Raw genomic sequence first — 12,130 nt, 5'->3', positions numbered from 1 at the left:
TGTTTGTAGGTTATCGCAAGGCCGAGTGGTGAAAACAACTGTCCGTTCTGCCGCTAGTCGTCTAAGGCGTTGTGATAGATTATAACGCTGAGATACTTTATGGTGATAAGGATGAATATCCCGAACTAATCGATTGCATACTTGTTTGACAGTCGCAAGATTCCGGCCACAACGGGTTGAAATACCACGTATCGATAAACAGGAATGACGATAGGACGTGGCCTCTCCAATGTCGAATTCCGACATGTATTGGTCGATTTGTGTTTTGCACACACGAGGAGTACGATGATCTCACAAAGAACATGCAAATGCGATTGCTGAACGAGGAAGCTGCTGCATAATCTTTCCTTATATGTAGATCGTGCGGTAGCGTTCTCGCTTCCCACGCCCGGGTTCCCGGGTTCGATTCCCGGCGGGGTCAGGGATTTTCTCTGCCTCGTGATGACTGGGTGTTGTGTGCTGTCCTTAGGTTAGTTAGGTTTAAGTAGTTCTAAGTTCTAGGGGACTGATGACCACAGCTGTTAAGTCCCATAGTGCTCAGAGCCATTTGAACCATTTGAACCTTATATGTAGAAAGTAGATGGCTTGACTCCTACTTTGTGCAGCTGAGTTGGGATACCGGGCATTTGGATATTGTCCGAGTTCGAGTCTCGGTCCGGCACACAGTTTTAATCTGCCAGGAAGTTTCATATCAGCGCTCATTCCACTGCAGAGTGAAAATCTCATTCTGGAAACATCCCCAAGGCTGTGGCTAAGCCATATCTCCGCAATATCCTTTCTTTCAGGAGTGCAGGTTCTGCAAGGTTCGCAGGAGAACTTCTGTAAAGTTTGGAAGGTAGGAGACGAGGTACTGGCAGAAGTAAGGCTGTGAAGGCGGGGCGTGAGTCGTGCTTGGGTAGCTCAGATGGTAGAGCACTTGCCCGCGAAAGGCAAAGGTCCCGAGTTCGAGTCTCGATCGGGCACACAGTTTTAATCTGCCAGGAAGTTTCAGTGGTGCTAAATTTTTGTGACTTTAATTTAGGATGCTGACATCGTTAACGTAGTCAGTGTTTGCGGACTGAAGACAAACGGTTACAAGTAATCTGTGATTTCAGAAGAAGAGGACCAGTATGACACCTTGGTGAATTCATGGATAAGATTTTCGGTATGGAAACGTAACGAAGGTACGAAATTCTCCTCGCAATTCAACCATAAATACTTCCATTGAGATATTATTAGGTGTACATTTATCGTAAGGTAGTTATTCACTGATAGGCCATACGACTGTGTATCTCTGTCAAATGCTTCATCCAGTGGCAGGGACGCACTTTTTATATGTATTTGTCATTAACGCTGTTCTCAGTTACTAGCTTTCGTTGCACGTCATGACGAATCAACAAACACCAATACAACTATTTTCGCTAGGTATTTCATACTTCAGTAACCGCATCAGAGACACTATGTTCGACGTTCAAAATGGCTTTGAGCACTATGGGACTTAACATCTGTGGTCATCAGTCCCCTAGAACTTAGAACTACTTAAACCTAACTAACGTAAGGACATCACACACATCCATGCCCGAGGCAGGATTCGAACCTGCGACCGTAGCAGTCGCGCGGTTCCGGACTGAGCGCCTGAACCGCTAGACCACCGCGGCCAGCTAAGTTCGATGTATCACTGAATGAAGACAACTACTCCGGTACAGAATTTATGAAGATTAGTTATGGAAAGTGTTACGTAAGTTAGAAAATATAGAGTAATATAATTTGGATAGGATATTATTGAGATTTATTAATATTAAGATAAGTGTGGAAACTACAGCAACAAAATATAGAATGTGGCAGAAAGAAGTGTCTCTTGCGCAGTCGTTAAACACTTTAAAGGTTTGAGTCTTAAACCAACATAGAAAACGAGATTGTTAGCTGAGAGATATAGCTTAGAGATATAAATGTTTTACAGATTATATTGTCTTGTAGGATGTTGGTCTCTGTTTGTGTATATTCCAAGTCTCATTTAGATATTTAAGAAAGGAAGGTTTTTTAAAGCTGGATGTCTCTTCAGTGCTAATTTACTTTTAATTGATACTGTCTTCAGAGGCGATAGAATGATGAATCATGGCTTTAGATATGCAGATGTATTCATACCTCTAAGTGCTGGTATGCAGGTAATACGGTACTAAAGGAAGGTGTATTGGTAGTAGAACTACATGGTCACTGTTTTCTAAATGCCGAGCCACATAAATTTTACGAGAAATACTTGTGCGACTTGGTCGAGATATTTATGAAGGTCTTGGAACATTTGTGAGGCGTTTAAGAGTTGTGGTCTGCCGTTTCACCTAAGAAAACATATAAAGCGACAAAATTTGTTTTCTCACATTAATACGGGCCTGCACTTTGCCATAAGGTAAACGGCTCTGAAGACGTTTATGACACTTCCTCGCCGGTAGTCCCAATTTGGAACGCCTGGGTAGTGTCACCGGGATTTCTAATTACATCTTTCTGAGTGTGTTTTAATCTCCGGAAAATGTTTGTCAAAGCTGCTTGCATCTCTGTCAGCGTCTGAAGAGCAATGTTTTTCCCACTTATTTATATCATCCGACTGCATAACCACACTTGTTGATCCTGATGCTCGCCTGTTGCTCTACATAGGCTGAGTGACCTTGTCGTGACGCTGATACTGTCATCAGTTTCAAAGTAAGGTGTGGTTGCGTTAGCAATGTACAGACAGACACATCCCTTTACCACTACTTAGCGCTCCGGGGGAAACCATTTCCTTATGAATTGGTTAACGCTATTTATTAGCAAGCTGAAAGTTTGCATCTGCCATTGCAGTAGACAAAACATTCTATATCAAGGAGACATCGAAGATTACCTGCATAAAGAAATAGTAGTAGTTAAAGTCACCCCAATACTCCAGTATTAGCTAAAACTACTCGTATTCACTGTATGTGTGTGTATTTCTACGCGTGCTGTGCATATAAATATATAGCGTTCTGGCTTAGTACTTAACGTGTTACATTTTCGTTTTGTTGCACTGTGCACTCGTACGCGTCCGATATTTCCTCTTAGGATACCTCGGATGGATCCCGTAAGGAGGAGCAATATTATAGCCCTTCGCAAGCAATATCTTTAATGTAATGAATAGCAGTTCCATAACATTCTGGCAGAGAAAGAAAATGCTTTTTTTGCTTTAAAGTCGGTTCAAGTTATGTGATACATTTCTTGTTGAAGTTGTTACCTTCAGACGTCGCAGCGTCTCGAAGAAAAAATAAATCAAACGCCTTACAAATGTCAAGAGGCACAGAAACCATGTGGTCGCTTTCAACTATTTCCGTTAGCATAATCCTCTTTCGAGTATCTTATTAATTTCATGGTGAATGCTTCGTTTTACAATGGTGATAATATGAAGAAACTCATTTTTATACTACGGTATTATATGTAAACATAGAGAAGTTGTTAAATTTTACTGCAGACAGATGTTAGTGAATCAGAAGAGGTTAACATTATCTTCATGCAGACTGTGTTACTTATTCACTCTTGCTATCACTTGTCATATTAATTTGCGCTTCAGATGCTGGACAAATTAAGAGCAAGTGTTCTTCTACGAGTTCGTGAACTAGATATTTGACATTTCTCGGTGTTTAAGATACTTTTAAACAATTCTGAAATCAATTTATGCAGACCTGTTGCAATATACTTCATGAAAATCACTAATAACTGTGAAATTGATCAGAAATATTTCATGTAGGATGTATTTCTTTTTTTCATGTAATTCAAACTTTCATCGTTGGACAGCGAAGGGCGTGGGGGGGGGGGGGGGGGGGGGTCGATCTACCTCTTATGTGAGCATGAGACTGTCTTTTCATGTATTGATTGCCTCCCATGTAATTGTTTATCTAGAAATCTTCCCTTCCCGGAATTGTTCGTTTAGGTCTTCACTATTCTTTCTCCTAATCATGCATAACTTATGTTTTCTTTGGTAACTTTGATAACTTTGATGTATTTACTACCTCAAGCTCTACATTTTTGACTTCAGCGTATTTCAAACACCTTTTGGTGTACACCTCAGGTCTTAGCGCCGTTAGTGTCGCGAAGGGGATAGTTATTGCGCAACATTTTGATGGATTAAAACTGTATACGGGACTGGAACTCAATAAGTATCGTGCCTTTCGCTGCTAAAACCTTTACGCATTTTAGTATCATGTAGAAAGAACGTGACGTTAGCTTTTGAAATTCCCCGGAAACTCTCCTGCAGCACGGCGCTGGACGTCTTCACGGTAAGAGCGTTCCCCGTAAAAAGCACTCGTAGGGTTATTTTCTGTTTACCTGCAATCTTACACGGTTTCAGATACGACAATGTGTTCCAACTGGACCATTACTCGATTTATTTATGTGTTTCTGAATCAACATTTCAATATGGGTGCCATTATTCTTATGTGTAGTATCACACATAATTTCGTCCAAAATAGTAACATAGTTTCTCCCACACAAGTCATCTGCACATACCGCTAATAGATTTTGTTTTCGGCCCTTACATCATTCTCGTGCCTTTAAAGCTGTTCTGACGAAAGTGTTTCTGTTGTCGAATTTTGAACACTCGAGAATGTCCTGAACCACTCTTGTAAAGTTTTTGGTGCACCAGGAGGAACCATTCAATAAAATACACAATATACTGCAAAAAAGACCAATTCAATTTTTTTACTGTAAAGAAGAAAGATATTGAACACAATTTATCCGTATAGTTGAATTGCCTACATATTAGGATGCATCATTGTACAGTAGCTTTTACATCATTTTTACAGAGTAGGGGTGACAGCTTCCACTGTATTTGTAGGCTTTGTTTTATATGCAATCAGTTTCGTTTTTACATTACAATGTATTTAGGTGCCTCTATGACACAAGATTATCATGCCATTGTAACGACAATAACCCAGAATCCACAAGTTCATCTGTTTTCATGGAGGGGCTTGAAGATTATGTAATATAACACAGCAATCGATTGCATATAAAATAAAGCCTATAAATACAGCTGAAGGTGTCCTCCATTCTACGAAAAGGTATAATAGATTTAAACAGTATGTTGCATTTTGTTGCAGTTATCACTTACGAATAGCACATAGGTGGATGTCGATATTGTGAAATAAATAATTAATTCCCGCAACGTTCCAGGCGGAGTACTATTACAGGTTGGAGTCCAGCTCTGGAAGACCCATACGTTCAGTTAACAATTTCCAGTATTAAAAGAGAGTTAATGTTAAAAACAACATCGTAGGTTGCCCAATGCCCTTTAATGGTTCAGAAACCAAAGAAGAGCCTAGTGTACGATAGGTCCGTTTTTTAGTTTTAATTACAATACTAGGTTCTGTTCCACTGCGCCAAATGGACTGAAATAAATTTTCTGGAAAAAGAGCAAATTCATCTTGGCGTACTTATACACTGTGGCTGATCACAGTGGGCCTGCAACTGCACATAGAAATCCACCACGAAGCTACAATGTGTACGAAATTTGTCAGCATACCACCTCCAAAGTTCTAATCGATTCCGGGTGCTGATGAGAAACTGACAGAAGTAAATTATTATGTGTATTTGTTCTGTTGGTTTGTGTCTTTCTATCGGATCTTCCTCAGTTCTAGTGTGTAATTACAGCGAATTGCAGCTCGTCAGCAGAGTGAAAATTGAGTCATGAGTTATTGTGTCTGAACATAATGTGACAAAGGTGAAAACTGGTAGTCCAGACATAGATGAAAAGTCGTCTAGACGGTATCTGTCGTTCATCGTTATGTTATAAGGGGTTACGGTGCCCTCAGACGTCTTGCCTCCAACTGTGAAACAGACGCTTTGTACAATGCAGTGAACTACTAAGCCGTTGAAAAGTCATGGTTACATACAGATGTATTATTCGCTTTATTGTACAACCAGTTTCAATCATACACGGACGATCTTCAGAGGGGTTGTGACGTCGCAATCAGAAGTGTGACGATCCATAACAACTATCAAGCATGATGTTACGCACCAGCATCTCCATTCACCTATAAATTCGGATCACATACGAGGCGTGATAAAAAAATGTCATGAATGAATTTTTTTAACATCAGTTTCTGACGCGAAAGCCATATGATGTAATTTGTCGGATAGCGTTATCCGCTGAGACAGGCAGCGTCAAGTTGGAACACGTTCTGACGTGTCATTGCCTAGCAACGCTAGTATGTGATTGTGTTTATCGTGAATGTCGCACATCATTTCTTTTGAATAACGCGTAAACATATAAGTTTTGCTGCAAAAAAGTGCCAAAGAAAATAATGACATTTTGAAAATGGTGTATGCCGTTAATGGTGTAACGCTGAAGGCTGCTAGTGCCACGAACGATTTGAAAACGAAAATGAGCCTGTAGAAGACTAGGAACGTTCGGGAAGTCCACTAAAAGCATAAAAGAAGAAAATGTGGAAGTAGTGACAAAAATTGTTCCTTCAGAAAGGCCAATAACTATTCGATAGCTTGCTGAAGAACTTAGCATCACGTTAGCGTCCGTGCAAAGCATTTTAAATGATAATTTTCAAATGAGACAAGTGAGTGCAAAATTTTATACCACACTGTTGAGTGGTGAACAGAAGCAGAAACGTGTGTCAGTATGCACGGAGTTGAAGGATCGCGTTCATTTGGATCCGGACATCATGTCCAAAATTGTAACTGGAGATGAAACTTGGGTCTGTGGTCATGACCCTGGGACGAACAGAAAGTCAGTGAATCTCCTCGCCCCAGAAAGGCAGGTCAGTCAGAATCGATTATCAGAGTCATCATCATTGCCTTTTTTCGATATTGACGGCATAGTACGAACAGAGTTCGTTCCCATGGGAACAGCCGCCAACGCCGAATTTTGCATGAGACTACTGCATCGATTGCGAAACGATGTACGGAGAAAGAGACCACAAAAATGCGCCAATGGCTTCTTTCTTCATCACGACAATGCGACGTGCCACACTTCGCTTTTTATTCGCGAGTTTTTGGCCGGAAAATGCGTTCCTGTCCGTTCATATCCGCCTTACTCACCATTTGTAGCACCGTGCGACTTACGGCGCCTCCCAGAAATTAAAACTGTGAGTAAAGGAAAACGTTTCGACACCATTCCTCACACAGAGACAGCCACGGCAAAGCAGCTGAACGCCCTTCGGAAAGAAACCTTCCAGAAGTGCTTCCTGTCATGGATTCAACAATGCGCCAAGGCATTGCTAGCTATGGAAAGTACTTTAAAGGGACTAAATCAAATTCCATATAAGCGTATTACTTCGCTTTCAATGACATTTTCACCGCATTTTTTTGATCAACACCCCTTATAAGGTAGTTATACTTGAAAGGAGATGTTGGTTTGTAATATGTTGCTTATCAGCTATTATAGGATGCCACACATCTGATGACAATGTCACAGTACAAACGACTATAGTCTGTTCAAGACTGAAACTGGTTGTGTAATAAATTTGTTGATACAGACGTGTACAACGACGACTTTTGATCAATTGTTACAAATTACAGGTTAATTCTTGCAGAGAAGATAACAGTACCCAGCCACTTTTTGTAATACTACTAATTTCCATAAATATCTCTGTTACCGGTTTCGAACCGACAGGTTCATCATCAGACGCCTTGTTCCACTTCAGAACATTATTCTTGTATTTTACATAAGTGATCACTTTTTATTCCCCCATATGATGAAAATTACTTGCGGTTGTGGTGAAGTCGAAGGGGGAATAAAAAGTGAAAACAAATGTAAATTACAAGAGAAAGGTATCTTAAGGGGGGTAGGACGTCAAACGGACCGACTTGGAGCAGGAGAGGCACCACAGGTCATTTTAATTTCCACTGCCTATAGTTTTACAAGTAAATGCATAAAATTTTGTCAGCATGACCAGGAAGGATACAGGATTCACACTCATAACAGCGGAAGTTCAGAAACTTAACAAAATACATTTTTTTACGTATGAAATTTCATAATTTTTTCACTTACTATTGGCTGCATTTGTTGCTATAGGTACACTTTTCTTCGTAAGAGAGACTGTTCGATGAATTTTGCACAGCATGCAAACCATACTTACAGGTGTCTGAAACTCTAGAATGTATTTAATTTATGAAAAAATGAATGAACTTTTACGGTTTAAGCTCAGAGTTTAGAAAAAAATTGTAGTTAATAATCTTAATTTTTACCATAGTTTATAATAGATTTGGAAAATTCTAGAGTTTCATACACCTGTAGGTATGGTTTGTATGCTGCGCAAAATCCGTCAAAGAATCTCTCTTACTTGTGAAGAAAAATTTACCCATAGCAACACATGCAGCCAATTGTAAGTGAAAAAAATGGTTCAAATGGGTCTGAGCACTATGGGACAAAATTTCTGAGGTCATCAGTCCCCTAGAACTTAGAACTACTTAAACCTGACTAACCTAAGGTCATCACACACATCCATGCCCGAAGCAGGATTCGAACCTGCAGCCGTAGCGGCCACTCGGTTGCTGACTGTAGCGACTAGAACCGCTCGGCCACTCTGGCCGGCAATAGTAAGTGCAAAAATGATGAAATTTCACATGTAAAAAAAATATTTTGTTATGTTATTGAACTTCCACCGCTATGAGTGTGAATCCTGTATCCTTCCTGGTCATGGTGACAAAGTTTTATGAATTTATTTGTAAAATTATAGGCACTGCAAATTAAAATCGCCTGTGGTGCCTCTCCTGCTCCAAGTCGGCCCGTTTGACGTCCTACCCCCCTTAACGGGAATAAGCCGTCTGATGATGATCCTGTCGGTTCGAAACCGGTCATGGCGCTAATTATGTACACAAATAGCGTTATAAAAAGTGGCTGGTTGCTCTTTCCTTCTTTGCATGAATCAATCTGTATTTTGTACGTAGCGACGGGCTATGGCTCAAATTGTCATTCACACAAGTTGTACGTCATTGTGAACTATTAAACTCTGAAAGCGATCTGCAAATAAAACACAGCAGCTGCTTAATGGGATTTTCCTTCATCTAGAAAGAAAACAAATAATTCACCGAGAAGGGGGCTGGGTAAGAGGCGAGATAACGCAGAGCACCACTCACGGATCTTCTGGAAGTCCTGCACATCGTCCGAAGTAGCGGACTGGACGACGGCGACGAGAAGGAAGAGCAGCAGCGCGCAGGCGGCGTCGGCGACGCCCGTGGCCGCCGGCAGCCCCGTCCCTCCTCTTCGTCCTCTGCGTCCTTCTTCTGCGACGCCGGCCTCGCGGCGCTCACTGACCGGCAGCCTCCACCGGCGCCAGCCGCAGCAGCAGAGGCGGAGCAGGCAGCAGCGCGGAGGCCGACGCGACATCGCGGTGGAGCCGCCTCGCGCGCAGTCCTGTCAGGCATTCGTGAAGACACGGCGGCGGCGTCGATCGCTCGCCCCCTTCGCCGATCACCGCACACAGCCGGCCGTATCGCGCGCCGCGGACGGGCCGGCCGGTCGCTGGGAATAGTTTATCGCGTCACGTTCGCCCGGACGAAGGCGAGCGATAGTACCCCCGTATCGCGTCGCGGCGGACGAGACCGCCTTGCAGCCGCGCGAACCGTCGACAGACTGACGACGCGCGCCCTGACTCAGAGGACTCCCACTCTCTCTCCCTCTCTATCTCCCTCTCTTTCTCTCTCCCTCTCTCTCTCTCTCGCTCTCTCTCTCTCGCTGCCTCGGCGGCGAGCGCTGCGCTATTTCCGAAATAGCCTCACCGCGGGCGCGACCACACTGTCACAACCCACCACCACCTCCGACAGCACCACCGCCGCCTCCTCCTCCTACACGTCGTCGTTCACCAACAGCGCGAGCGACAACAGTGCCGCTGACCGCTTCGTGTCCTCACTGTCCCTACCCCACTGCCGCCTCACTTCAGGAGAGCACACACACCACCTCCGTCCGTCGGACACACACACTACCCGTCGCCACCGAGCTAGGAGGCGACCGACGTACCACTGGAGCACCGGAGAGAAGAGTTGCCGCGGAGCTGAGCACGGGAGACGACGACACTGCTGGAGCCTGCCCGCCTCTTCCTTTCTCTCTCTCTCTCTCTCTCTCTCCCTCTCTCTCTCTCTCTCTCCTGCCACACCGCGGCCGTCGCCGCCGCAGTCGCGCGGGAGCACTCTGAGAAATGCGACGTTGACGGAACGCTAGGGTCCCCGGCCCAGCCGCCGGAAAGCCACTTTGCTGTCACGTCTCGCGGCGCCCGCTGCGAGGCATTAGCTTATTAACATCTCGACCCACCGCCGCCACAGTAGAGGGAGCGCTTAGCCCGGCTCACTTCGAGCGCACTGTGTGCGGCGGTCGCTGCTGCTACTGCTGGTGCTCTCTCTGGCGCGACACGGACCGGATCCGCTGTCTCCGTCGCGGCGCGCGCCGTCTACGTGTCGCCTCGCATATGCGTATCTCTGTGTAGGTGAGCGTGACGAGGCGAGTGCGAGAGGGAGCGAGACTCTGAGCGAGGGGGGTCCGCCCCAGCTGGAGGGGGAGACGTGAGAAGCACTCGGGCGCCCGCCGCCTCTCGACCTGCTACTGCAAGCGCCGTTGTTCCGCGTAACTGACTCGTTTGCTCGTCTGTAAAGAAAGGGGGCATTAGGCGTTCCACTGTGAATACCGGCCGCGCTTCACACTTGCTCCCACTTCTGGTCGCGGCACGACCTTGCGCACTCTTACGTAGCTGTGTGAGCGTTGCCTGCCACTTAGAACGATTGCGCGTTTATTTTAGGCCGGCCAGAAGAATGCACTCCTCTCGCCCACGCGCGGTTAATATTATCACCGAGGCATCGCGGAATCGCCTGGGCTGTTGCACGGGCGCCTGCCTCCCATTGAGAACGGCGATGCGATCCTCGAGACCGCGCAACCGAGTCGCACGCACGCGGCTTGTTTTTGCCCCTGTCCGCCTACACGAAATATCCCCACGAGCGGCGTTGGAGGAGAAACGTGGCAACGGTCCAAGGTGGACCTTTAATGTGTGTTTTCTCTTAACCTCAAATATCTGCGTCTCCCTTCGTCTCTCTTTCTAGCACGTGTGCTCGTACACACACACACACACACACACACACACACACTGAAACAGACACAGTCACATATTGTGCTTCACAAATATCTTCCTGTACGCCCCTGCTTCCTGCTACGAAACTGATGCCACATGTGTTGCAGGGTGGCTGTGATGCCCAGCCTCTTAGTAACTATCCCCTACGCGGATGGGGGACGGGGGACGGAAAATGTAGTCCTCGTGGGAGGGGGGGGGGGGTGTAAAATAAAAGAAAGAACCCCGGCATGTTTAGTAGCGACTCTATATGATTTTTTTTTTTTAAAGTAATTTCTGCAGTCACTACTTCGTGAGTACGTTATTACAGTGCCTCTGTCGCCAAGAAGAACCATGGAGTCTTATTCGAACCCTGATATCCCAGTTAACGCAAACGGTCACTTTAAGCGCTTTAGCTATCCGTAATTCCCGTGCGAAGGAGGACATTTTAATTGGAAGTCGCCGCACGGTATCAGTGGATAAATACGGAACTGCAGTGCTAAAATGTTTCAAATGGATCTGAGCACTGTGGGACTTAACTTCTGAGGTCATCAGTCTCCTAGAACTTAGAACTACTTAAACCTAACTAACCCTAGGGCATCACACACATCCGTGCCCGAACCAGGCTTCGAACCTTCGACAGTAGCGGTCGCGCGGTTCCAGACTGTAGCGCCTAGAACCCTCGACCACCCCGGCCGGCATACTCCAGTGCCTTTCTTGTTAAGAAGACTGATGGGATGTTCCTTCAGACATGCATGCATACAGGATGGAACAGTCACAGTGACGACTGCCACCGTTATGAAATACGTGAAATGTATTCGCATTTACGAATATGAAAAACCATCAGCTGTATAAGGGAGCCGGCTGATGTGGCCGAGCGGTTCTAGGCGCTACATTCTGGAACCGCGCGACCGCTACGGTCGCAGGTTCGAATCCTGCCTCGGACATGGATGTGTGTGATGTCCTTAGGTTAGTTAGTTTTCAGTAGTTCTAAGTTCTAGGGGACTGACGACCTCAGCAGTTAAGTCCCATAGTGCTCAGAACCATTTGAACCATTTGTATAAGGGAAAGACGACTTCCAATTAAAATTTCCTTCACTGTACGGGTAC

At 44.9% G+C, this 12,130-nt stretch overlaps 1 protein-coding gene across 1 annotated transcript in view; it reads right to left on the bottom strand.

Moving 5' to 3' along the window:
- LOC126481985 (hemicentin-2) overlaps nt 1-10,599 on the bottom strand; it is a 1,625,790-nt gene extending 1,615,191 nt beyond the window's left edge. The window contains exon 1 of the mRNA XM_050105950.1: nt 9,067-10,599. Coding sequence (XP_049961907.1) covers nt 9,067-9,316 — 250 coding nt within the window. The 5' untranslated portion in view covers nt 9,317-10,599. The remainder of the gene's footprint in view (nt 1-9,066) is intronic.
- Between the last annotated feature and the right edge of the window lie 1,531 nt (nt 10,600-12,130).

The sequence above is a fragment of the Schistocerca serialis genome, chromosome 5 (genome assembly GCF_023864345.2).
Source record: "Schistocerca serialis cubense isolate TAMUIC-IGC-003099 chromosome 5, iqSchSeri2.2, whole genome shotgun sequence".
In the NCBI taxonomy this organism is placed as follows: domain Eukaryota; kingdom Metazoa; phylum Arthropoda; class Insecta; order Orthoptera; family Acrididae; genus Schistocerca; species Schistocerca serialis.
Note: the sequence above shows the minus strand (reverse complement) of the source record. Positions and strands in the feature narration are given on the sequence as shown.